This window comes from Sminthopsis crassicaudata, chromosome 1 (assembly GCF_048593235.1).
Source record: "Sminthopsis crassicaudata isolate SCR6 chromosome 1, ASM4859323v1, whole genome shotgun sequence".
NCBI classification, from domain to species: domain Eukaryota; kingdom Metazoa; phylum Chordata; class Mammalia; order Dasyuromorphia; family Dasyuridae; genus Sminthopsis; species Sminthopsis crassicaudata.
Genome location: NC_133617.1, coordinates 141,503,299 through 141,528,767, shown reverse-complemented (window position 1 = coordinate 141,528,767; position 25,469 = coordinate 141,503,299). Strand labels below are relative to the sequence as shown.

At 42.5% G+C, this 25,469-nt stretch overlaps 1 protein-coding gene across 3 annotated transcripts in view; it reads left to right on the top strand.

The window, feature by feature from the left end:
- VPS13B (vacuolar protein sorting 13 homolog B) overlaps positions 1-18,631 on the top strand; it is a 973,300-nt gene extending 954,669 nt beyond the window's left edge. For all 3 annotated transcript variants that reach the window (XM_074268391.1, XM_074268380.1, XM_074268399.1), the window contains exons 56-61: positions 263-439; positions 2,441-2,611; positions 7,832-8,008; positions 10,636-10,738; positions 11,298-11,547; positions 16,501-18,631. In XM_074268391.1, coding sequence (XP_074124492.1) covers positions 263-439; positions 2,441-2,611; positions 7,832-8,008; positions 10,636-10,738; positions 11,298-11,547; positions 16,501-16,749 — 1,127 coding nt within the window. In that variant the 3' untranslated portion in view covers positions 16,750-18,631. The remainder of the gene's footprint in view (positions 1-262; positions 440-2,440; positions 2,612-7,831; positions 8,009-10,635; positions 10,739-11,297; positions 11,548-16,500) is intronic.
- The last annotated feature ends 6,838 nt before the right edge of the window (positions 18,632-25,469 follow it).

The following is a 25,469-nucleotide window of genomic DNA, read 5'->3' as shown; positions in this document are numbered from 1 at the left end:
GCAGGAATACAGGAGGCTCATGCAAGGAAGTCATATTAAAGCTATTTGTGAGGTTGCCAGAGGGATTTCTTTGATTTATAAAGTATGAAAGATTGCCATTTGTGAATTCACAAGCGAATAAGTTATTGCCTGTGTTGTGCTCCCTAGAAGCTCATTAGGTTATGAATCCCAGGGTGAAATCTGAACGGGCTGCTTTTGTCCCCAGGGTGTAGAGGGCTGCAGGGCCGCCTGTGAATGACCCTTCTGCTTTTGCTCCCCACAGGCTGGGTGGTGGGCTCTCTGGAGATCCTCGGCAGCCCGGCCGGCCTGGTCAGGAGCATTGGGAGCGGCATCGATGACTTCTTTAGGCTTCCCTACGAGGGGCTGACGCGAGGCCCCGGGGCCTTTGTCAGTGGCGTTTCCAGAGGGACTACATCCTTCGTAAAGCACATTTCCAAAGGTAGTTCATGGTCACATCAGTGCCTAATGTCTGTTCCTTTCCCTTTCCCTCTCCTTTTTTTTGTCTTTAAAAATTTTTCAAGAATGTGTTAAATTCTGAACCGCACTCAGGTGGCCTCTAGCTTTGCTTGGCTTGTGAGCGCTCATCAAAATGTTGGATTTGTGACCAAGCCCGTCTGTAATGTCTTATGTATTCAGCAGAGCACGTCCTGCTGCCGCTGGGGAAGCCTCCCGCTGGGGAAACCGAGGTTGGCTCTGCTGGCAGGCCGTGTGATAAATGCAGAAATAGTAAAGGTGCTCGGGACGGCTGCAAAGCAGCAGAAACCCTACCCTCTGTTGCCTCATCATATTTATTATTTTTTTCAATGTAGATACAGTTGTCATAACTTTTGTAAGTATGTGGATACGGTTTGACGTGAAAGCAGATTGGGATGTGAAACATAATCTGCTTTTCCTAAGCAAGACACAGAAACAGTGCCATCTTGCGGCCCAGGCTCCAGGAGCGCGGCCTGCCTCTGCTGGCCGCCGAGCCAGGGATGCTGAGGCTGCCCAGGGACACGACGCCTGCACGGGGAGGAGGGGCCCGAAGTTGTGTTCTGTTGGTGGTGTTTTTCTTTAAAAAAAAAAAAAAAAAAAAAACTAACCTGGGTTCACCCCTTCTGTGCTGCTGAGGTCAGGCTTACGATGACTCGGGTTCCAGCAAAGGACATCTGAGCTCATCCCCCTGCCCCATTTCCTCCTCAGCAGGAGCTAGGCCAAACAGAACAAAAGGCTTTTCACCCCATAAAAGTAATTTTGATTTTGGAAGTGCTGCAGAAGAGGACGGGAGGAGCCCTGGGGACTGCCCCACTGTGAGTTAGGGAAGGCTCAGAAGTGGGCGCAGGGACGGGAGCCGAGGCAGCTTGGGAGAGGGACATACCCAGCCCGGTCAAACCACAGCACGCCGGTGAGCGGGCGAGCTTCTGCTGCAGGACCTTGCAGAGTTACCGCATGATTCACTGTGCATTTTTCAAAACTTCCAAAGCTCCGGTAGTTAATGTTTGTATTGTTTCTGCTTCAAAATAAAACCACCCCCACCTCCCAGATCTCTCCTAACCGCAGGAGTCACATTAACATCCCAGGTCTTTACTTTGTAAGGACGGGCTTTCTCCTCTGACTCTCTCCTTCCTTAGCAAAGCCTGTTTCTTTTTCCAATTGCTAGCAAAGGTGCAGCTGCAGGATGACATAGAGCCAGGCCCTCCAACGGACGGGATAGTTTTCCTGTGATGTTTACTGAGGCATTAAGTTTTGTTCATTGAGATGTATGCACTTTTCCTCTGGGGAATTCTGACTTTTCCAGAAAGAAACAGAAATGGCCTTTCTGGGAAGCAAAAGAATCGTGACTTTTCCATGATTTGTTCCCTTGATTTTCTTCACATTCTTTTCAGTTAACATCCTGCATTCTCAGTGGCACAATCAGGATTTCCTTAGCCTGTCAAACGATGCCGTTTAGTGTCTCCCTTTATTATGACTAAAGCAATCAGAAGAAAAATCTCTTGCTCAGAAAGTGGAACCATCTCTTTGCAGCCTGCCTGAGCCCCAGCAACAGAGCTTCTTGCTAGAGACTTTTCAGATCAGAGAGGGTAGATTTTGCCCTTTGGAATTTGACCTAGAAGAGGCCTTCAGAACTGACTGATCTCAGCCAGATTATGCCAATCTAAACTATGAAGGCTACTCTCATCCCAGTTAAACAAATGACTCCTAACCCAGCCTTTCCCTTCTTCCTCCCACAATTCCTCCCCCCGCCACCAAATACTACTAACAAACTGCCTCTGCTGCGGCACAATTATAATCAGTGTATACCTGAACTTGTATGAGCTTTATCTAGCAGGTGCCAAAGAATAAATGCTGTCACTTACTGCTTGTGAGTCTGAATCTCTTAACTTCCCCTTTAAGCTCTTTAGCCCAGGAAATAAGGCATTTATCTGTTCTGTTTCTGACATATGTCACCTCGTGTCCACAGGTACCCTGACGTCCATCACCAACTTAGCCACAAGTCTGGCCCGGAACATGGACCGGCTCTCCCTGGATGAAGAACACTATAACCGGCAGGAGGAGTGGCGGCGTCAGCTTCCTGAGAATCTGGGAGAAGGGCTGCGGCAGGGCCTGTCCAGACTAGGCCTCAGTCTCCTGGGTAATGTGCTAGTAGTTGTGACTGGTCATCTTTGGTCAGTTGTGTTCTGCTACACACACACACACACACACACACACACACACACACACACACACACACTCTGTCTCCCTCTCTGTCTCTGTCTTTCTCTCTATTTCTGTCTCCTTCTCTGTCTCTTTGTCCTTATGCCCTTATTAGACACTTGCAACTCCATAAGAATCACCTGCAGAAACGGATTCTCCCCAAAAGATGAGGCAAAATAATAATAATAATAATAATAATAATGCCTGAAGTCTCATTCCAGCTCACACAATGAGCCATTTGAAGGTTGGGGGGGAAAAAAAACCTAAAGCATCAGGACCCTGAAATCCTGTTTCCTCTGCTTTCCTGTAACTATTAGGTTCTAACATCTAGAGATCAGCCTCTGCTTTATAGATTCTTTCTTTTATTTTTCTGGGGATTATTCGAAAATACAAGAGCTTTTCATTCTTTTTCCTCTAGTACAAAACATGTCTCTGGCTTTCATGTGATACTCCAAAGAAAAGAATAATTTTCTCTTAGACACACTGTGGGTAAGAGTCAGCCCAAGGACACTACCATATGGCTGTTGACTTTCAAGTGAATTATAGGAAAACCTTAGAAAAACCCATTGCTTCTTCTGCACCATAGATATTGTAGATGCTTGTTTTTGTTTGAAAACCACTTGAACAAAGTGCAAATGTCATGTAAACTTCAATGAGGAGTCTACTTTTCTAAGAGAGCCCAATCAGCCTGACTCAGTATAATTATTGTTTGTCAGGCAGCCAGATGGTATGGTTGGAGGTGAAGATTGCTATGGATATTTCAAAATATTACAAATGTTTGAAAAGGCTTTGCTTTGGAAAAATCTATGAAAAGGAAGCTTCTGAGCTGAAATTCTGTGGAACAGGGTTTTCAAGAGTATTTTTGTTTGTGGCCCCAGCAAAGGAATTTAAAACTGTATTGCTTGGCAAGCAGCCTCAGTGTATCTGAAGGAGTATGCAGCTCACAGAGATCAAAGTTGTCCAAAGCAGCCCAGAGCCAGAGGTTAGAAAAGATGAGCTTGAGAGGGCTGATTCCCTTCCTCATCTTATGCACTCAGCAGAGCTCCACATTTGTAGCCACAGCCAGAAGGGGCCCAAGAGGAAATGGTAAAACAGTACAAGTTCAGGGTTATAAGTTACTGAAATTAATTAAAGCAATAACATTTGACTGGTGAGGGCCACTGTCATTTGATAATGCCTGGATACTAAGAAGCTAATGAACTAGGAAGAAAACTTTGTTGAAAGAGAATGGTAGTGTCTTCTTTGTAAAGTAACAATCGTGTGGCAGGTGGCCCTGGCCATATCACAAAAAGTAGCTGAGGCTAGAAGGCCCATTGAAGAAAAGGGAACTTGAGCAGATAGGTGAGGAGTGAATGCTTTTATTATGTGTCTGTCATTTAAAGGAGCTAAAACATAGCATTTTCAAAGCATTTTGTGCTAATTTTCATCATTCATTCATGTATTCAAGCTTCTGTGTGCCAATGGCATAGTTTTAAATACTCATCTGTCATATTGTTGGGACCATTGACTCCAACCTTATTAGCACTTAACACTTCCTAGCTGTGTGACCCTAGGCAAATCACTTAACTCCAATTGTCTCAGCAAAACAGAGAGGGGGGGGGAGAGAGAGAGAGAGAGAGAGACAGAGAGAGAGAGAGAGAGAGAGAGAGAGAGAGAGAGAGAGAGAGAGAGAGAGAGAGAGAGAGAGAGAGAGAGAGAGAGAGAGAGAGAGAGACAGAGACAGAGAGAGAGAGAGACAGAGAGAGAGAGAGAGAGAGAGACAGAGACAGAGAGAGAGAGACAGAATCAGAGAGAGACAGAGAGAGAGACAGAGAGAGAGAGAGAGACAGAGAGAGAGAGAGAGAGAGAGAGAGAGACAGAGAGAGAGAGAGAGAGAGACAGAGAGAGAGAGAGAGAGAGAGAGAGAGACAGAGAGAGAGAGAGAGAGAGAGAGAGAGAGAGACAGAGAGAGAGAGAGAGACAGAGAGAGAGACAGAGAGAGACAGAGAGAGACAGAGACAGAGAGAGAGAGAGAGAGAGAGAGAGAGAGATTGATTCCAAGTGAATCAAAAGTCTTCTTGACATTAGCAGTCTATATTGTAGTCTTTGTTCCCCATCAAAGAACATGTTATCTTGCCCTTTCAGAGATTTCCACTGGTGTTTCAGAAAGCTGGTCCTATGTTTGTCATCAATAAGAATAAATGTGGACATTCTGTGCCTCCTGAATACCAGCATATTCTTTTCTTGGAATGATAAAGTTTTGAATATATGACATTCTACCGTGAATGCTAGTTGGGTAACACCAGGCTCCAGAATCCTGATGCCAGGGACATTTTTAGAGTTTTTATGTTTTCATAATCCCTAGAGGATGTGTGCAGACCAAGGCAGGCTGAGGGCAATCTGATCCAAAGACATTTCCATAGCTCTAAGCCTAGAGATGTGGTTTGGTATAGTGGAAAGAACATGAAACTTAAAGTCAAAAACCTGAGTTTGAATCCTGAGTCTAGTACTAAGTAGTTGTGTAATGATGAGCAAATTAATTCTCTGAACTTGTTTCTCACTATGAAACTGGAATAAGACCACTTATATCACTAGATTGTCATGACAACCAGGTGAGGTAAAGTTTTTGATGGTCTGCAATTCCTCAGGTGCTATGTATGTGTTGTTAGTTAGTTCTGAACACTTGGTCTATTTCTAATAGTCCCAGATTCCAGTCTGCTTAAGAAAGTTTGCTGATTTGGTCTACTCCAGCTGTAGTCTACCAGCCTCTGAGGATCCAATAAACCCACAGGGGAGTCCTCCGGGTCTGTATACACAGCACTGGCCCTGGGGTTCAGAGGGATGCAAGCTGGGGCACAGAGGAAACTGGAACTGATAACACTGGCCAGCTCAAACTCCCTCATCTCTCACTAGGCTTCTCTGGCAAGTCCCATCATACAGACAAGGTGACCTATATGTATGAGAAGACTCAAATGGAAGGAAGAAGGAAGTTTGCATGGCTTTACAAGGCATGAAAACCCTGTAAAGGCTTTAAAAACAGGCAGGGCACATTTGGCCTGAAATCCCAAGTACCAGGTTCTAAGCATTGTTCCATTAACACTGAGGGACTCAAGGCAAGTAGCCTGTCCTTTTAGGGGTCTGTGACGATTTTGGAATAATTAATCTGAAATCCCTATCAATTATTATTGCAGGTTATAATTCATCATATCATTTTAGTATTAAATTAAACATAGATCTTTATTTTGGTTATTCTTTGTGGAAAACAGGCATGGCTTTAATGTGCCAGGCCTAACTCATCCCAGTCACACAGGGACTGTTTATAGCTTTGGTTATCCTCACAGTAGGGCTCCAATGTCTAGTTTCTTAAATGCAAACAGGTATTCAAAGTGAAACTTTTCTTTGATCTTGTGTTTTCTTCAGCCCTTGACTACAATGAAGCCTGTCATTACTATAGTTTCAGTAAACTACTTCAATATCCAGAAAAGTAGAAAGACTCAAAATTATGGCAAGACGTAACTCAGATGCTTTCCATGCAAGAACGAGCTGCCAAATCACGTGCCTTCTGGTTAACATAAAGAGAGCCCTCTGTGAACGTAAAGGCGGCACCATCGCACCCACTAACTTCTCACTGATTACCTGTCAGGTGTTCGCCCTTTCCTCGGCACTATATGCATATAACGCACTAATGAAGGGAGAGCCCGGTGGGTAGTATGCAAACAAAGCCTGACACTGCATTCATAAGCTGTTTACCATGACCTGGAAAGAATTAGACATCTTAGGAGAATGTACAGATGTTCCTCCCCTATTAAGCATCATTTAGCGCAGGCCTACCACTAGCAAATTATTTACTTTGCTTTTATATACTTACACTCCTCTCTAAAATAATAAGAAATAAAAACCGATTCCAAAAGACTTGTGCTGTGCTCCAGGAATTTCTCTGCTGGAGTTGGGCCCGTAGGAGACTGTGACCACATGGAGATGGCTGTGATTTGACAAAACAAGGCGAGGAGCAGTCTCCTTGGCGGTTGCTTTATACATAAAAAGAGAGACCCCACGAAGAGAGCTTTCTATACTCAGGGCTGGGGGCAAGGGCTCGAGGGGTCTCTGCGAAGAAGTCTCTGCGAAAAAGAAAGGGTACCTGAGGCTGGAAGATTCTGGACCTGTCATTGTCCTGGGATTTTACACTTATTGAAATTTCTACAAGGGATGTTTTCTATTCTCGTTAGTCTAAGCAGATTTGTGTTGACAATATTAAACTGTCAAAAACTACTAGGAGACTTTGTTTTCTTACCCACAGTGAATATCAAGGAAAGATCTTACTGGAAACTGACTGCTGGTCCAGCCTTTGTGTTTCCCAACTAAAGAAAAGCATGAGCTTGGATGGTATTTAATTAATTTTAAAAAGCAAGACTGGATAGTACCTTTTATTTGTAATGATAATCAAGTATATATTTTTTAAAGTTATCATACTCAAAAATATAAAGAGTGGTCAGCAAGGATAGCCAATATTGTGAGGGACTTTTCTGAGTGGTGACTGATAAATGCTAGTATAGTAGAATTCTGAAATGTTAAATAAGACAGAATGAAGATGGCGTCAGCTTCTGAAGACCTGGTTCCAGTCTTGTCTCTGACACTCGTTAGTCACCCCAAATTGTCATGTGACTAGGGGCCAGTCATCTCTCTAGGTCTCAGTTTCCTCATCTGTAAAGTGGGACTAATGAGTAATATTTGCAGTCCCTGCCTCCCAGAGTGCTTATGTTTGCCTTAGAGCACTCCATAGAGATGAGTCATTACTGGAACAAACCATTCTAATAGGCATCTTCCTAGCTCTGCTTCCAAAACAAAGTAGCCTCATTGCATGGAAGGAGGGATTGTGTTTGACAGAGGGGCTTGTCAGTGGGGACTGTTCTCCTTTTTGTTGGACTGGGAACTGAGCTCCAGTGTGTTAGATTGCTGTAGGCTAAACCCTCTGGAAGAGTTAGATCATTGTAAAGGAGACAGTAAAAGTTTAACTTAAACAAAGCCAAAATTGTGCTCAGATCATTGGTATAGTGAAGGACTTACAATGAGGGTGGAGTTCTGTTTTCAATCCAAATAAAACTGTGCTCCAGATTTAAGGTTTTCTTCTGGTCCAGGGATTTAAATCCTCATTAATTATTGGTGATTTTTGTTGTTCCAGGTGCAATTGCTGGTATTGTAGACCAGCCAATGCAGAACTTTCAGAAAACATCGGAGGCCCAGGCATCAGCTGGCCACAAGGCCAAAGGCGTTATCTCCGGTGTGGGGAAAGGAATTATGGGGGTGTTTACTAAGCCCATCGGGGGAGCAGCGGAACTTGTGTCGCAGACTGGCTACGGTAAGTTGTACTTCAAATGATTTGCATGCTTGTGTACCTCCAAAGGAGAATGTCCGGTTGTGAAGCAAGCCCCACACTTGAAGTCACAGCCGGGAGACTCAGTTTCCTCCTCTGTAACAGATGCCCGCCCTCCCCCCAGCATTCCGTGGTTTTTATCCTGAAACGTGAAGTTCCAGGTGACTTCAAGCCGTTCACATGCAAAAGAGTTACAAGCAAACAGATGCCCAGGGGCTGCCTTTCTCTCTGTTTCACCTCATCATACTGACTTGCATGAAGATATTTTAGCTTCATAGAAATAACAAAGTAGAATTACACTCACTATAAAATCTTTTTGTAGATCTAGACAATCAATTAGTGATTTCAGTCTACATGCCGCTGCTGATGTGTTTTATGATCCATTATAAACTGGTCTTTTATCAGAAGTAAGCAGTAAGAGGCATGTGCATGGCATAAGCACCCCCGCCTCTGTGTTTGGCAGCGGCAGTGGGGGGAGGTTGGCATTTGGGTTCAAGAGAAATGTTACAGCAGGAAAAAGAGTGATGATTTCTTCCAGTAGGAAATTTGAAAGCAGAAAGTGGGTTATGGGTAAGCAGGAGAACCCCTTGGATTTCCAGGGTTTCCTGAGAGGGAATTGGTCCAGTGTCTGTGGGCTCTGGTTTTAGAAGAAGCTCTGACCTGAGAACTGCCTGTGAGAGGAAGAATTCCCAGGCCAGAGCACTCGTTCACTGCAGACTTGTGGTTGTAAGAGCTAGATATAAGGAATATTCATGTAGATTATTCTACTTACATCAATCTCTTTCTCAGAATATGGAATATTCTTTCTCAGGAACAGGAACTTGGTCTGTAATTTCATTGGAATTTCTGACCACTGAGGTTGTCACTTACTCTGTAGCCTATACTCTCAGGGAGGAGGTAGCGTCTAGCTCAAGATCCTAGAACCAGTACATTTGAACTCAGAATCTTTCTGGCTTTCAAGCTGCTTCTCTGTCCAGTGGTCTTTCAGCTTCTGCTTTCTAGAACAAGGAAAAAAAGACTCATAATGGTCTTTCAGAAAAATGAAAATAGTTATTCACATTAGGGTTTTTTTCCAGGGGTTTCTCATATGAAAAAGTATCCCCCTTCTCAATTCCTGTCTTAAATCTTAAATAAAATTCTCATTGAGAGCATTTTAAAGTTATTTTTAATCATTGTGACTTTTTTCATCTTAATTGTTTAAATGCTAGTGGTAATGCAGTCAACCATGATTTAAAAAGTATTCCTGGTCTGTGGGAATCTTCTCCTGATTGTCTACTCTTCTTTAGGCAGATTATTTTATTGCAGATAAAATGTCCGCTTTAACGTTGCTGACTTTATCGGGTTATAAAAAATACAAGATGCTTTTCACCACAACTCATCATGAATCTCAAGTAGATCTGACTCAAGCTAGTCACACATAAGAATATGTCTCCATGATATGTGATGAGCAAAAAATGAATGTATAACAGTTGAACAGATGAACTCTCAGAATTGGGATCATGTCTCTTGAGAGAATCCTATGGGGGAGGGGAGAGGAGTGAGGGACCACACAGAATCAACATATGGTCTCTTCTACACATCCTTCTCCCTTCTTCCTTCTGCACTCCTTCCCTTTCCTTTCTTTCACTCTCTCCATCTGTAAATGACATTTTGTTCATGCAGCACTGAACTGTAAAACTTGCAACTGAAATGCTGCTCTTAAGGATTACTAGCAATATAGATGTTAAAAGTTAAGCTCTGTTTTCATATGTTTATGCTTTGGTGAAAATAGCTCTCCTTTCAAATCCTCATACTGTAGTGCTTCATCAGCTGCCTTTGGACAATTCTATAGCTTGCTCTGTCTCTCAAACCTACCTTACCTTTGCATCTCCAGGAGTGTCACATGGCCTCTCTGGGCTTCCATCATTCTTGTAAAATTTTTATTAGAGCACTGAAATTTTTATAAACCACTAACTCTCAGCCTAATAACTAAGTCTCACTTCTAAACATTTATAAGCCATCAGAAAGCACACGTGCTGTACCATCTTCAGTCTTGAAAAGCTTATTTGGAGATCTGTATTGCTACTTTGGTGTAGCCTTCATTCAATCCTGGCACTAAGAAGAACTCCTAATAAACCAGATGCCCAAATGGTCTCATAAATGTATATGGAGCCATGTTTAACAGCTGGATTAAGTAACTCAACATTTAAATACAGTATCTAGGCAAACTGTGTGTTGTGTTTTTTTATTACTATTTTACCAACCATGACACAGATATGGAAGTATTTTAATATTAAGCAGGAAAGTTAACAGTCTTGACGTTTGTACATAAATTGTAAATGATGTGTATGATTCTCTTCAGGAATGATCACCCTCAAGAGTATTGTCCTCCTTCTAATTGCTAGGATGTGCCTGGATTTTAGGACATTCATATTTTAGTTTGTAGCTAATGCAAGATCACGAGGGTTAAGTGCATTGTAATGTTTAATGGATTATCTATACCCTCGCCTCCAAAGATGTGACATCATTTTGGATGTACTATTTTATGGCCTGCTCTAAATAGATGACATCACTGTAACATGTAACTGTTTTCCAGAAAACAACCAGTCAGCCTCTTATTTCTCTCACCACAGGTATTTTACATGGAGCTGGACTTTCTCAGCTTCCCCAGCAGCGCTATTATCCAAGAGATCAGCATGCTGACCAGGCTCCAAATAGCCATGTCAAATACGTCTGGTAAAATTATTTAGACACTTTCTTATTTTTACATTCACATTGTTTATTAATGGGTCTTGGCTTGCTGTCTGACTAACAGGTCGCTTCTCCTGGGGAGCAGGGTTTTCAGCATTTGAAATGCTGAGGTCCTCTAGTGGACCAGGGAAAGGACAGTGCTGCTTCTTCAGGCTCAGGCCATAAAGCTAATCTGTCCTTTTCACCATTTGGTGAAGAAAAGAAGATGCTTTTGAGACATCCTGGGCCAGAAGACAGCCCTTCTCCTTGAACTGGGATCAAAACCAACTTCCCAAGGGGTATTTTTCCAGTGAAAAGAGAAAATCACTGACCAGTGGAGGCAGGAATCTGTGCCTAGGAGAAGTCAGTGTGACAGAGATCACGCTCTGCTCTTGAGTTTCACAGCAGGGGACTAAGGGGGCAGAAATTAGCATTCAGAATGGAGTGGCCATTTCTAAGAGGAGAGTGAAAAAGTTGAGTCCTGAAAATTGGATGGCAGAAAGCTTAAATAATTTCCTTTTATAGTCTTGTGCTTCCAGTATCATTTTTATCCTTTTTTAAACAGGAAAATGCTCCAGTCACTGGGCAGGCCAGAAGTCCACATGGCTTTGGATGTAGTTCTTGTGAGTGGCTCGGGCCAGGAACACGAAGGATGCTTACTTTTAACATCAGAAGTGCTCTTTGTCGTCAGTGTGAGTGAAGACACACAGCAACAAGCCTTTCCCATCACTGAAGTCGACTGTGTCCAAGATGGCAAGCAGAGAAACCTGCTAAAGGTGCAACTCCGGCAGCCCAGAGTGACCTGTGACGTAGAGGTGAGCATCCAGCTTTGCTTTAATATACAACATAGTGGGCACTCCATCCTGCATGGACCTGGGCAGGATAATCCAAGCTGAGTCCTCAGGCCCGATTCCTATACCCTAGACGAAGCCATTTGCCATTTGTGAGTGCCAAATCCCCTTTCTTTCCTCCTCGACCCTCATCCACAATCGAGGCTATTGCTAAAGGTGGCAGATACAATGAAAGGAAAAAAAATGGTGCTGGTGGTAAAAGCAGTGTGAAGGGTCCACCACAGATGACCCTCTACCACCTTCATAAAGCTCAGGGTTAGGCAACAAGTAGGTTGAAAATATTCCTATATCAGATTGTTTGCTTTCAGAGGGAGGGGGAAGGTTAGGGAGCAAGAAGAGAAAAATTCAAAACACAAAATCTTACAAAAATAAATGTTGAAAACTATGTTTACATGTATTTAGGAAAATAAAATACTATTTTAAAAAAAAGTAGGTTGAAAGCCTGGGACCCCAACCAGGTGTGACCAGGCCTTCTCTTCTCTGGACTTGGGTGTGCTCAAATAGGCAGAGTTGGAACTATGGCAGGTGAGAGCTGAAGATGTCCTTCATCCCTGAGATGTTTATAACAATAAAAGGAATGATGGTGGCAAGTCAGCCCTCCCGCAGGTTCGTGCTCTGTTAGCAGCTGCACCCTGCAAGGGAAGAACTTCCCCTGCCCTGTTCTCTTGCTCATGACAGAGGTAGAAGGAGGAGCAAAAAGAACACCGGATCTGGAAGGAGAGGCCCTCACCTCTGCCACTCAGAATCTTAGATAAATCCCTTCACTTTTCCGGAACTCAATGTTCATATCCAGATTCTCTCCAAGATGATCTCCCTCCTACATATATGGCTGGGGCCCTCTTCATTATGTGCAAGTAGACTCTGAGGCTTGTTGTAGGTGGTCTGCAATCAAAGGTGTGCTTCTCCCCTCTCCTGTGTATGAGTTAGGGGAGGACCATTACCAGGGCATGCATAGCCAAAAAAGTGTTCTGGAGTGTCCAAGATGAAGCTGTCACATCAACAGGATTGCCCCTTTTTCTCTTCTTTTCCACCACATTCCAGGGGTCAAGATATTGTTAAGAAACGTAAATGCCAGGGACTGCTTTCTCTCTAGCCAGCCTCTTTGTGCTGTTTCCTCTGGTAGGAATGTTCCCGAGTCACCTTTTGTGACTGATCATTAGGTAATAGTTACTAGGTGCCCATTTGGATGCATTAAGTGCTTTGGGAAGATGAGCAGTGACCTGAGGAGAGGCTCTCCTGGCTTCTTTTTACATCTTGGCCCTGGACTGAACGAGGGCTTCTCCCTGGAAAGCTGCTCTCCCAGCTAAACTTTCACTCTCATTAGAGGGCATCAGAGCCCGGCCCCGAGCTGACCCTCTGACTGAGGCATTCTTTGAGCCCTAATCGCTCACATAATCAGAAATAGGGGCTGTTGGCAATAAGCTGGCACCTGCTTTCCTAAGTCATGGTGGCTGAATGGCCGCTAGTCCTCAGAGGAAACTGCATAGTCCTGTCTTCTGGAAATCATTTGATAACAGTCCTAAGTATTAAAGACGGCTCTTCTCATACCACTGTTTGGGGTGAAGTTATCTGAGAAGATGGAACCGGGCCAATGACAGCAACTTCGAGATTTCTTTAGTTTCCTGGATCACAATCAGTCAGGCTTTAAACTGTGGCTTGGCATCAAGACCACATTGCTGTTTGAGGCGATGACTTTCTGGGGATAAACAGAGGTCATGTGTCCAAGCTGACTTTCTTCAGGCTGCCAGAACCGTTAGATTCAGTTGACAATAAAGTAGTGCTGATTTGGCTTCAGGCCGGGGCAGGGGAAATAGTCTCCCAGTGACTCCCCTCAGTGCTTAAGGAGAAGCCTCAGAGGACTTGCTGGGTAACTGACTGTTCATCTTCTCATTTGCTTGGGAAACTGCACTCAGGCTATTGAGACTGAGTTATCTCTACACTCCTCAGATGGTGTCTTTGTCTTTCTCCTTTCCTAGTTGGGCGAAGGACTTAGGAGGCATCTTTACTGGAGGGGAATTAGGTTAAAGAAGGCACCCTTCAAGCCACCGGCCCAGAGGCTGCCAGGAGCTAGCCAGGGTCTTCAGAAATGTTTCACTTAGTGTGGGGGACTGGAGTCAGAGGGCCCAGCTTCAAAGCTTGCCTCGATCACCTAGTACTTTTGGAAACCAAAGTGTCTCTCCCTTCTCTGAGCCTCATTCTTCATCTGTAAGATGAGGGGTCCTAGGATACTGGCTCTTCATTGATTCATCTCCTTAAGCAACGAGCATTTATTAGGCACCTACTACATACGGGCACTGAACTGAGTGCTGGGGATACTAAGAGACCAGCTAGTTTCAATCCTCAAAGACACACATTTTATAGGGATACAGTGTGTCCATGGGAAATATAGATAATATAAAGAAGTTTTCTAGGCATAGAAAGAAAGGAGAGGAGAGGAGAGGAAATAGCACAAGAACCGAATCTTGAAGGAAACTAAGAATTCAGGACATTCGGAACATGAGGATGGCTTCAGAAAAGGCAAGAGATGGGCAGAAAGCAACTTCCCCAGGTCAGACCTGGAGGTGGGCTTCTATTCCAGGCCTGAGCCGTCAGGTCACTGCGGCGTTCTCGGGCTTCTATAATAGTGAGGAATGGGCCGGAGAGTGCAGACAGGCGCGGCTGGTAGAGGGCTTTAAACTCCAAGCCAAGTAGTTTGTGAAAGAGCCAGTGATGCTTCTTAAACATAGGGGTGGCACCTGTCAGGGCAGAGAGCCTGGGGACTGTGGGAGAGGGAAGGAGGAGCTGAGAAAGGCTGTGCGTGGAGAAACAATAAGGCTGGGTGTGAGAAAGAGAGCAAGAGGGTGAGCGAGGCTCACGGCGCCTCATTGGCAGCGGTCCTGGGACAGAAACGTGCTGCAGCCCCAGACCAGAGGGAAATGAGATGGGGAACCGCAGATCGGCGGAATTGGATCCTTTGGAGACGAGAGGACCAAGAGGGAGCCTCAAGGGACACCTGAGTGTGAAGCAGGCTCAGGCTGTCCAGGGCAACGGTCTCGATCCTGATGCAGAAATAAAGGAAGGGCTGGCAGTTACCCCTCCCCTCCCGGGAGGCTGCTCCATCTCCTCCTTCCCTTCTTTCTGGGCCCATCTTCCCTCACTTGAGACCACACAGAAAAGAAGTGGCGATGGCAGCGCACTTGGCGCACGAAGAAGAGCCCTCTGTCTTCAGGCCCATGACTAGACCCCTTTCCCCTGTGGGAGAAGACTCCTAGGCAACAAAATAAAGCGCTGGCTTTTGTGTGAGAGCCTCAGGTGGGGGGCTGCAGTCTGAGCCTCTGCTCTGCCACGTGCTCAGCAGCCTTGCTACGGCAGCCTCTGTCAGGGCCCCACAGCAGCGGGGCCAGGCTGCCCGGTGCCTCCCTGCTTCCCTCTGCTTCCAAGAAAAGGAGAATTTTCATCTCAAGCCTGCGCAAAGGGGCTTCCTCTGCTCTGTCCCTTTTTACTTAGATGCTACAAAACCAGGCTTCCTTTGGATTTGGGAAGGAATTAATTTGCAGATGACATCATCTAGCATATTCAAATATGGAACAAGATTTTTTTCAAAACAGCCCTGGCTTTTCTTGGTCAGAGGTGCCATTTTTAGGGTAATAATTGCTTAATGTGCCTGGCACACATGGATATCTCTTATGAAAGACTCTGAATGAGTCAGGAGGGGCAGTTTATTCATTGGCTCGATTCCTTTCATAACACGGGGTTTCCTGTGCTGCTGTTCAGGAGAAGCAATTAAGCCTTGAGTCCACCCTGCTCAACTCCCTCACTGAAGGCCAACCCCATAGCGGAGCTGCAGCCCCTCCTCTGTTACACTCAGTGAGGACCTTCCCGTGGCTGTCTTTAGAGTAGTCCTAAAGTGTGAGGGGGGACAGCTGAGCTCTTTGGTAATGACATCTAATATGGAGTCTGGTCCCTCCCCCTCTCACCTCTAGTCTAGGCACCTTTCTATGAGTTATCTTTTTCTTTTCTACTTTGCCTGAGTTCCAGAGGATACAGTTGGGAGGTTAGGAGGCAACAAGCTTCAAGGCCATCTTCAAGGCTAGCTGGGTCTTCCACAGGCAGAGTCGTGTACATAGATAATGACCCTAGTGGTCTAAGCCAGAAGCTTGCCAGTTCCTTCTCCTACACACTGTGCCCAATGCATTAGGGTGGGGAAAATCCTTCATGGCTCCAATCATCTTCCTAGAAAATCTAATAGAATTAGCTCAGGTAGCATCATGGTTCTTCAAGTTCAGCTGCTTTGAAGTTGGGCCAGACTTTTATGAATTGTAAATATACTTTGCATCTATCCCCACCCTACCCCCCTTTTTGTTTTCATAAAAATTTCCTCTCACTCTGCCCAGTATTACTATTTTTTCTGGCTTTAAAGACTAATATTTATAAAAACAGAAAATGTTGTTAGAGTTTGGTATTTATTTTTAAAGTTTCCGTCCAAAGCCACTGTTTTGAAAATGGTTGTGATTTCCCTGCATCTTCTGTCAGACTAGAATTGTTCTGTACAAGCTGAGCCCTGAGTTAATAAGACCAATCAATCTTGAATGAAGTAAGCAGAGTGAAGACGTCTTTCTTCATTGTCTTTGGGCTTGCTGGTGAAAGCAGCAGCAGATGTTTTAATACAGTTAATGAGGAAAATGTGAGCAAACTGTCAGATGCAAACATGAGAAGCTTTATGCAACTTCAGCTGCTCCCACTAAGATTGACGACCGTTCCCTCACAGAGCTTTCCCTCTTCTAGTGGGGTGGGTGCCACTGTGGCCCTGTCTCAGAAAAAAATTTTCCCTCCTTTAGATAAATGGCAAAGAGGCTTTAGAACAGTGCAGCAGTCCCCAATAGCCTTTTCACGGGAGGAACCTCATGGGCACTAATAGTTCTTAATTTTCTGTTCTAGGCGGATGGTGCCAGAGAAAGGCTTTCTGAACAGCAGTACAACAGACTTGTGGACTACATCACAAAAACCTCATACCATCTTGTTCCGACCCCTTCTTCCATGCAGATGCCCTGTCCTGTGGTGGCTATGGAGCCCTTTCCTTCCACAGTGAAAACTTACCATTACCTGGTGGATCCAAGTTTTGCTCATGTCTTTATTAGCAAGTTCATTATGGTGAAGAACAAAGCCCTACGGAAGGGCTTTCCTTGAATTCTGATGTGAAGGGGGGAAAGATACCTATTTATGCATCTATCATTTTTAAAAAGGAAATGAAGCCTGTTTTATTTAGATATGACATGGAACCAGGATGTTAATGATAGGTCCAGTCATCTTAGCAGCTCTTCTGTAATCACTTCAATAAGAGCCTTCAGCCTGGTTCTGATCCCCCTGCCCTTCCCCTGGTCACCCACAGCCTATATCCTCTCCCTCTTACACACACACACACACACACACACACACACACACACACACACACACACACACAGCAATGCTGTTAGCAACAACAAAAGTAACAACTTTAGAATGAGGGCCCTTTCCTTTAAAGGAGATGACAACAGGAATCCTGCACCCAGTAGTGTTGTCATCAAACATTATTACTTCTGCCCTATAACTCCATTTGCAAAAGTTTCCATAGTAATTCAAGATTTATAACTGTTCCTTCAAAGACGGAATGTGGTCAGACTGCAAAGCCAGTAGCTCAGCACTCCATTCCCAGCTCTAATATTGCTGAGCTAATAATAAGCCCATGAGCCAGTCTCATAACCTGTCCATGCCTCAGTGCCCCTGTCTGTCCAAGCAGGATCAGAATGATTTGTGGAGCTATTTAGCCCACTTCAGTGAAGCAGTACACAAGTGCCAAGTGTTCTAATAAGTTGCTCAGGGCTTAATCGTGTTTCACCCACTGAATTCGAAACAGTTGATGTGGCTATTTTAGTGACAGCTGCTATTTAGCACCTCCCTAACTTCAAAATGGGCCTCATTTAATTGAACCTTTGTAGGGCATTTTAGTTGATTAGTGACCCTGTATGTTTTGGAAAATAAGTGTTTGTGTTTAAGTATCTATGTATGGTTGTCATGACCATTTTTTTCCCTATTCATCTGAAAAACCCCAACTTTCCCCAAATAGATGAACTGTTAATCTTTGTTGGAAGAAACAATGGTTTTACAAATCAACAGGGTACAGGTACCTTTTTTTGTCACCATAAACCACATTTCAAGATCTGGAACTTTCTTTGCAGATCCCCTGCCAAAGGAATTAATGGAGGGATCTCTAATACCATGTTGAAGTCAAGAGGAGTTAGAAATCCTCTCATTAATTCTCAAAATGACCTAAATCCAGAGAGTCTCTTCAGTTGAGGGGACAAGAATGAAATTTCAGTATGAAAGCATTCCCAGCAGATAATTTCTGATTGATTTTTTTTTAACCCAGTTTCCAGAATGTCCATTTTCATTTCTGAATACTTCTTTTTGAAAAATGTGGCTTCAGTTATCTTAGACTCAAAATTTGGTAACCTGTCGTTTAGGTCATATAATAAAATGTTAAATGCAAATTATCCCAAACTTAAGAGGCCCTAACTTACTACTATACATAGGAAACACTATGAAAAGGCACATTGAAGTCTTTATCTAAAGACCACATTTTGTTGGACTTTTCAAGAACATGGAACACAGCTGTTTCTGAAAACCAAGATTGTATATACAGTTTTTTCGAAGAAATGTTATGCTTCAAAACTGAATAATTTGCTCTGAATGTGAAATGGTCCATCCATTTATGAAAATAACTTGTCTTGCAGTGTGACGATTTTGTCATATGACCTGAAGAATAACTATTAGAAAGATGTAAATATGTATTCATTCCTGAATATTTCATGGCACACGATTTAATACTGCTCATTTTACAAATTGCTTCCATAAATTGTAATATAAGACTGTTTAAAATAAAAGAAGTATTCCTAGATGATTTGGTGACTTAATATATGTGAAATATATATTATAAACATTAGGGTGTTTCATACTTCAAATATGCCACAATAGCTGGCATTTAATGCTCATTTAACTCATTTTATTGTGACTAAAGCTGAATGACTATATATGAACTATTTTTATGATCTTCATTGGAGAAAAGCATTAGCAAACAAAATACCTTTTATAATATATATATTACCAATTTTTCATTGGGGTAGGAATCAACTACAGTAAACTCTAAACTGAAGTTTCAGTCTCCTTTACTGCTTGTTCACCCGTAGCTCTCTCTCTAGCCATGAATGCCCCCCAAATCTATGTCCTGGATTGTCTTCTCTTTTGCTCCTGACTGTCTGATTTGGTGACCACATTGATGCACATTATTCCTAGATCTAAATAGCCAGCCCAAATCTCTCTTCCAAGCTGCTCTCACATCTCCAACTGTCGTCTTTTGGACTTCTCAAACTGGATGTCCTGTAAATGTTATAGGCCAGAACTCTGTACTTGAAACAAGGATTCTTACAAGGTGCTAACTCAGTGAAATTGATAAGACAATTGTTACCTAGTTTAGCATGTGAGTGTAATATTGTTCTCTAAAATATCAAGTTCTTTGGGAGCAGATTTCTTGGGGAGCTTCTGGGAGCAGCCTTAGTTTCAGTTCAGTTCAGTCACCTCAAATTCAGCCAGAAGTTGAAGTCCAGATCCTTTATTTTCTCTTTCCAAGTACTGTCTCCTTCCTTGGGCCTGGTTAGCTTTCTTAGAGGCCTGCTTCTCTCTCTCCTTGGTTCCCAGACCTCTTGCTGCTAGTCCATTGTCTCTTCCAGTTTCAGCCTCTTGTCCTCCCAATGTCTCCAGTCAGAATAAAGGTGGAAGTTGGAATGAATCTGAATCTGCCTCCTAGAGTGGGCTTATGGATTCCTGTGGGCTTGTAGAAGCTCCTCCTTATATATACTCTCTAAAAGGTGTGAATCTTGTGGAATTCTAGTAAGTAAACTAAACTAGAGAACTGTTAAGTACCATGCTAAATTAGATAATTATTGTCTATCAATTCCAGTGAGTTAGCACCTTGGAAGAATTCTAACATCTGCTTTCTTTTGATTTAGAACATAAGGTGGTAATGATCTCCCTGACTTCTCAAGGAGGTGAGAATCCCAAAAAAGAAGGTGATCATGCCTTCCCTGACTGCTCAAAAAAGGAGTAAAAAGGAGGTGATCACACCCTCCCTGACTTCAGAGGAAGGGAGATGAAAATACCAAAGGAAATGGGAAATCAAATCAGATTAGCAGGTTTCTGAAGGGGCTCACTCTTAAACCAGGTATACATAATAAATCCATCAATATGGGAGGTATTAGACATAATTACATAAATTATATAAGCACATAGTAGCATAACATAGGCTAGTAGTGATGTAACAAATAACATGAATCAGCATGAGGAATTATACATGTCCAAAGTCCTAAAAATAGTCCAAGAGGAATCTATTGTCCGTTGGTTCATATGCCAGGAATCCAATAATTTCTGCAAGTTTTGAAGTCCTGCAATAGTCTCATCAACAATTTTTCATCTCAAGGAATCCAATGATTCCTGTTGGTTTTCAAGTCCTACAGCAATCTTTATCATCAGCCATGCTCTTTCAATGTCAGATGTTTCTTAGATCTTCTCCTTTGTTTTGAGGTTTTTCTCCTTTTCTGTCTCTCTCCAGGTGCTCATTGCCATCCATCTGTTTCCTTCTTCATCTGTAGGAATACAAGCAAACCCTCTCTCCCAGGCAGTTAACCTATCTAATTTCCTTCTATTTACCACTGTCCAAATCTCTCCTCATCATCTGGCAATTACATTGGAGCTGTTTGCACTGGACACTGCCCTGTTGGTTTAAAAAACCTGTATTCTCCCCAAGTCCTAATCCCTTTCTGCTAAGTGATTGTTTTTTTGGCTGATAGATCACCTCAGAGTCCTGACCTTCTCTGGGTGTAACCTAACCTCATGCCCCACCTGTCTTTTTTATGATATCTTGGAGCGGGGTTCTGCCTCTCATTTCCCTGGGCCAATCTACATTCTGAGGCCCAGTGGAAGCCCTTGTGGCATTTTGGACATAGGCTTTTAGGTCTTCTCTCACCCTGTCTTCTCACTCTATCTCCATATCTACATTGGGCTCTCAGATGTCCTAGTTTCCCACACTGAACAACACATCAACAAGTCTCTCTAGAAGTCCCTTGCCAAGAGGGACCCTGTCTTCCCATGTTTATCATAGTTTAGGTATAATAAAGCATTTGTGCCCACTGTAGCACAGCATCTTATGATCTCCTCTAAAGGAGCATCTTTGTGTATCCCCATATAATTCTTCTGCAAACCTCATTGGCATTTTCATTAGCCAGATGTCTGGTCATTATTTCTGTAGCTGCATTTTCTCCAATGGTTCTTATGACAGCAGTCTGCAAACAACGTCCCACAAAATCTACAAAAGGTTCATTGGGATTTTGCTCTATTTTTGTGAAGGCTTCATCTCCATCTTTTTGTCCAGGGAGAGAACCCCAAACTTTTATTGCAGCCTTAGAAATTTGCTCATACACTGTTATGGGATAATTAGTCTGTGCTGAATTCTCTCCATACTGACCTTCACCTGCTAGTTGGTCAAAAGTGATTTGTATGTTAACTCTAGTTTGCCTATTGCATCTGACTTGAATCCTACATAATTCATGATACTCCAAAAGCCACAACAAGTTTTGTCCAGGTTCTAAACATGTCCTTGCTATGGATTTCCAGTCACTCAGTGTTAGGATTTCATAAGCCAAATTATCTAGTAACATCTTAACATAAGATGATGTAGCCCCATAAATAGTGCAACCCTTTTTCAAATCCTTAATTTCTTCCAGATCAAAAGGAGTGTATAACTTTTCCTTTTTTGACCTGAAGAGTCAAGCTCTTCAATCACATTTATTTTTAAATCAGATATATCCTGTCCTTCATTTTTTGCCTTGACCAATGCCTTTTGTAATCTTGTCATAGGCTGTTTAATAAGTGGTTCTAAATGTGCTATTGCCTCTCCTCCTCCTCCTTCTCCCTCCACCCATGAAGGGTTAATTGAGGGAGGTAGGTCAGGGGATGGGAAATGCTCCTGTTCTTAAGTTCCAAAACTGTACTTAACTCCATTCTTATCTGATTCTTCATCCTTTTCACCTACTTTATTTGGCTCTTCCCCCTCCTGCTCTTTCTTCTTTTTCCTTATTCTAATACTTATATAATTTCTTAAAGCCAGTTGTATTAAATTGTGTGTATCAGGTATATTTTTGGAAATTGAGTCAGGTCCATTTTCATTGTAGAATTGACATAGTTGCTCTACTACTAATTTCCATTCCTCTAGATCCAATTCTTTTTCCATAGAGAACCAAGGAAATTTGTATTGTACAGTTTCTAAAAGTTCAGTGATCTGCGCCCAAATTATAATCAAACCTTGGCTTTTCATAAGTCTGACAATGCTCTCTACACATTTTCCTTGAAGAGAAACAGAAGGCTGTTTTCTAAACATCTGTCCCATTTTAACTGAAATACTATTTTAGCTCTATAACAAAGTTTCCTTGTTGTACTCATCCTAATTTCTGGTCAGAGAGACTTTTCCACTGAAATCAGGATCATGTCTGTCCCTGTTTGGGTGCCAAAATATAATATTCTTCACTAAAATATAAAATAAAAATTCTCTAAAAATGCGAGCAGGTCTCTTGGGGAGCTTCTGGAGGCAGCCTTAGCTTCAGTTTAGTTTAATAATCCCAAAATGCAGCCAGGATTAAAGTCCAGATCCTTTATTTTCTCCTTTGTGTCTTGTCTCTTCCTTGGACCCGGTTAGCTTATCTCTCTCTTTGGTTCCAAGAGCTCTTGTTACTAGTCCTTTGCCTCTGCCAGCTTCAGCCTCTCTTCCTCTGAATGTCTCCAGCCAGCACAAAGGTGGAAGTTGGAACGAATCTAACTCTGCCTCTAGGAGAGGGCTTGGGGGCTTCTGTGGGCTTGTGGGAGCTCCTTCTTATATAAACTCTCTTAAAGATGTGAATCTTGTAGAATTCTAATAAGTACATTACTGAACTAGAGAACTGTTAAGTACCATGCTAAATTAGATAATTATTGTCTCTATCCATTCCAGTGACTTAGCACCTGGTAAGAATCCTAACACGTGAGTTCTCTTAATTCAGAGATTGATTTAATCTTACCACAAATAATGGTTCCCTAGTGATATAATGATTGGTCTATACTCGGAATACTGTATCTAATTATAATAGAGCATATAAACATTCATTCCATTTCCCACCTTTGTGGGGGCTGGAGGCTGAAGCACAAGCCCTTGAACTCAGAGACAGATTCACTCCATCTCACACCATGGTGGCTGGCCTCCTGCATGTCCCTCACTGAGACCAAGCTAGCAGAGCCCTAGGCAAGGAGACAAATAAAGAATTTGGACTTTATCCCTGGCTGTTCTCATGGTGATTACTCTGCTGAAAGAAGGCTGGTTCAGAGACCTCCAGAAAACCAACCAGAATACTACATGGAAACACCTCAAACTCATCTAAAATAGACTCTTCCCTTTCCTGCACTTCCCTATCTTATTGTCAAGAGCACCTCTATTATTCTAGTAATCAGGCTCTCAACTTCCACAACATCCCTTCCCGGGCTGCTTCTCTCTATCCGTCCAGCCACAGGCCCTCATTGCCCTTCTTTCACTTAGGCTGCTGCCATAGCTGGCACCTGCTCTCCAAGCCTCAAGAGTCTCCCCACTCCAATCCATTTTCCAATCAGCTTCATGGTGATTTTTAAAAAAAACATACGTTTAACTATTTCATCATCTACTCAGAGAGTGCCAGTGCTGCTCTATCACCAAATATAGCCTCAAATGTAAAGTCTTCTGGCATTTAAAGCTCCTTATGACCCAGTCCCTTGCTAATTTTTTATGTCTTCTTACACCTTATTTCCCTCAAAACCTAAAATCCATCTACACTGAGGGAAAAAACACAAAGTAGAAGAGGCTTCCGAGGCACTTGAGCAAAGTCCAGTCCCAGGCTCCCTGGGCAAGCACATCCTTGTCACCACATGCTCATGGCCACCATGGAACTTAAGCAGGAAGGGAAAAGATATATCTTCCCACTTTCCCCTGGACCAAAGTCCAAGGGAACTGTTACTGGGTCCCATTTAATCTCTGCTTTCTAAATCTCCCTTATCCAGTCTGCATACAATCTCCAAATTAGAGCTCTTGAAACACAAGTACTCCCCTACTTTAAAAAAATCCTCATTGGTTCTCTGGCCTGTAAAATAAATTACAAACACTTAGCAGAATTAAAGGCTTTCTACCAACCAGCTCCATTTTTATTTTCCAGACTCATTTTAAATTAATCACCTTCAAGCTTTTACATTCCTAAATTTTTTTACTCAAATCATTTCATTTTTTCCTTTCCCCAGTTATACATAAAAACAATTTTTAAAATGTTTTTCAAGTTTTGAGTTCCAAATTCTATCCCTCCTTCCTCTCTCCTTTCCCTCCCTGAAACAATAAGCTATTTAGCATAGGTTATAAATGTACTATAAATGTAAATCATTTCCGTATTCGTCATTTTATGCAAGGAGATTAAAAAAATAAAGAAAATGAAAAATAGTATGCTTCAGACAATAAGACTCCTTTCTCTGGAGACAGATGCCATTTTTCATCATGAATCCTTTGGGATTATCTTGAATCACTGTATTGCTAAGAATTGTTAAGTCATTCACAATTCATCATATTTGCTGTTATCATGTACAGTGTTCTCCTGGTTGTGTTCACGTCACTCTATAACAGTTTATGTAAATCTTTCCAGGTTTTTCTGAAATCATCCTGTTCATAATTTCTTATGGCATAATAATATTCAATCACAATCATATACCACAGCTTGTTCAGTCATTCTCCAATTAATGAACATCCCCTCAATTTACAATTCTTAGCCACCAAAAAAGAAAAAAAAAAAAAAAAAGCTGCTATAAATATTTTTATACAGATAGGTTCTTTGCCCGTAAAAAAAAAAAAAAAAAAAAAAAAAAAAAAAAACCTCTTTGGGAGACAGACCTGGCAGGAGTATTGCCAGATTAAAGGTATGCATAGTTTGATGGTCCTTTGGGGCCAAATTGTTCTATAGAATAGTTGATCACAACTCCACCAACAGCATGTCTTGACATTTTCAAGACTAGTAACTAAGCTACTCCCCCAAATTAATATTCCATCTCCTTCCTCTGGATAGCTGCTCAAGTCAGTAATCCCTTGAAATGTATGCACTTCTCATCTCTGGCTCTAAGAATCATTATTCTCCTTTGAGACTCATCTCTTTGATAAAGTCGACCCTTATCTCTCTCCCATTCCCATCACCTACTTCTTGATGCTGTCTCCCTTCTCATGCTGTCTGTATCTTTCCAGTACCATATAAGTGCCTTTTGTCTTTTTTTTTCCCACATGTCATCTTAATCTAGATAAGTTTAGAGGATACTTTCATACAGGGTTCAAGTTCTTCCTTTGACTATATGACCCTAACCAAGTCATTTACGTTTTTAGCATCCCAAGAAATTCTCAAAATACAAATTGCAGAACAATCTACATTGGTAGAGAGAGTTTCCTTTCCAGGACTTCCCAAAAAATATCAACTCTTACTCATTAGTCTGTCTATAAAACATTTATTAAGTGCCTACTATGTTCCAGACACTCTGTTAAGGTCTGGGGATGCAAAAGGGGCAAAAGACAATGTCAGCCTCTAAAGAGCTCACAGTGGAGGGAGCTACAAGCAAATAAATATGTCCAAACAAACTATATACAGGATAAATAGGAACTAATTAAGAAAGGAGAGGAAAAGGCTTCCTAGAAATTTCATTTTAGCCAGGAAGTCAGGAAAGGGAGTAGGTAAGATCCAGGCACTGGGAGAGCCAGAGAAAATTCCAGGTACCAAGAGATAAACTGTCTTGTTCATGAA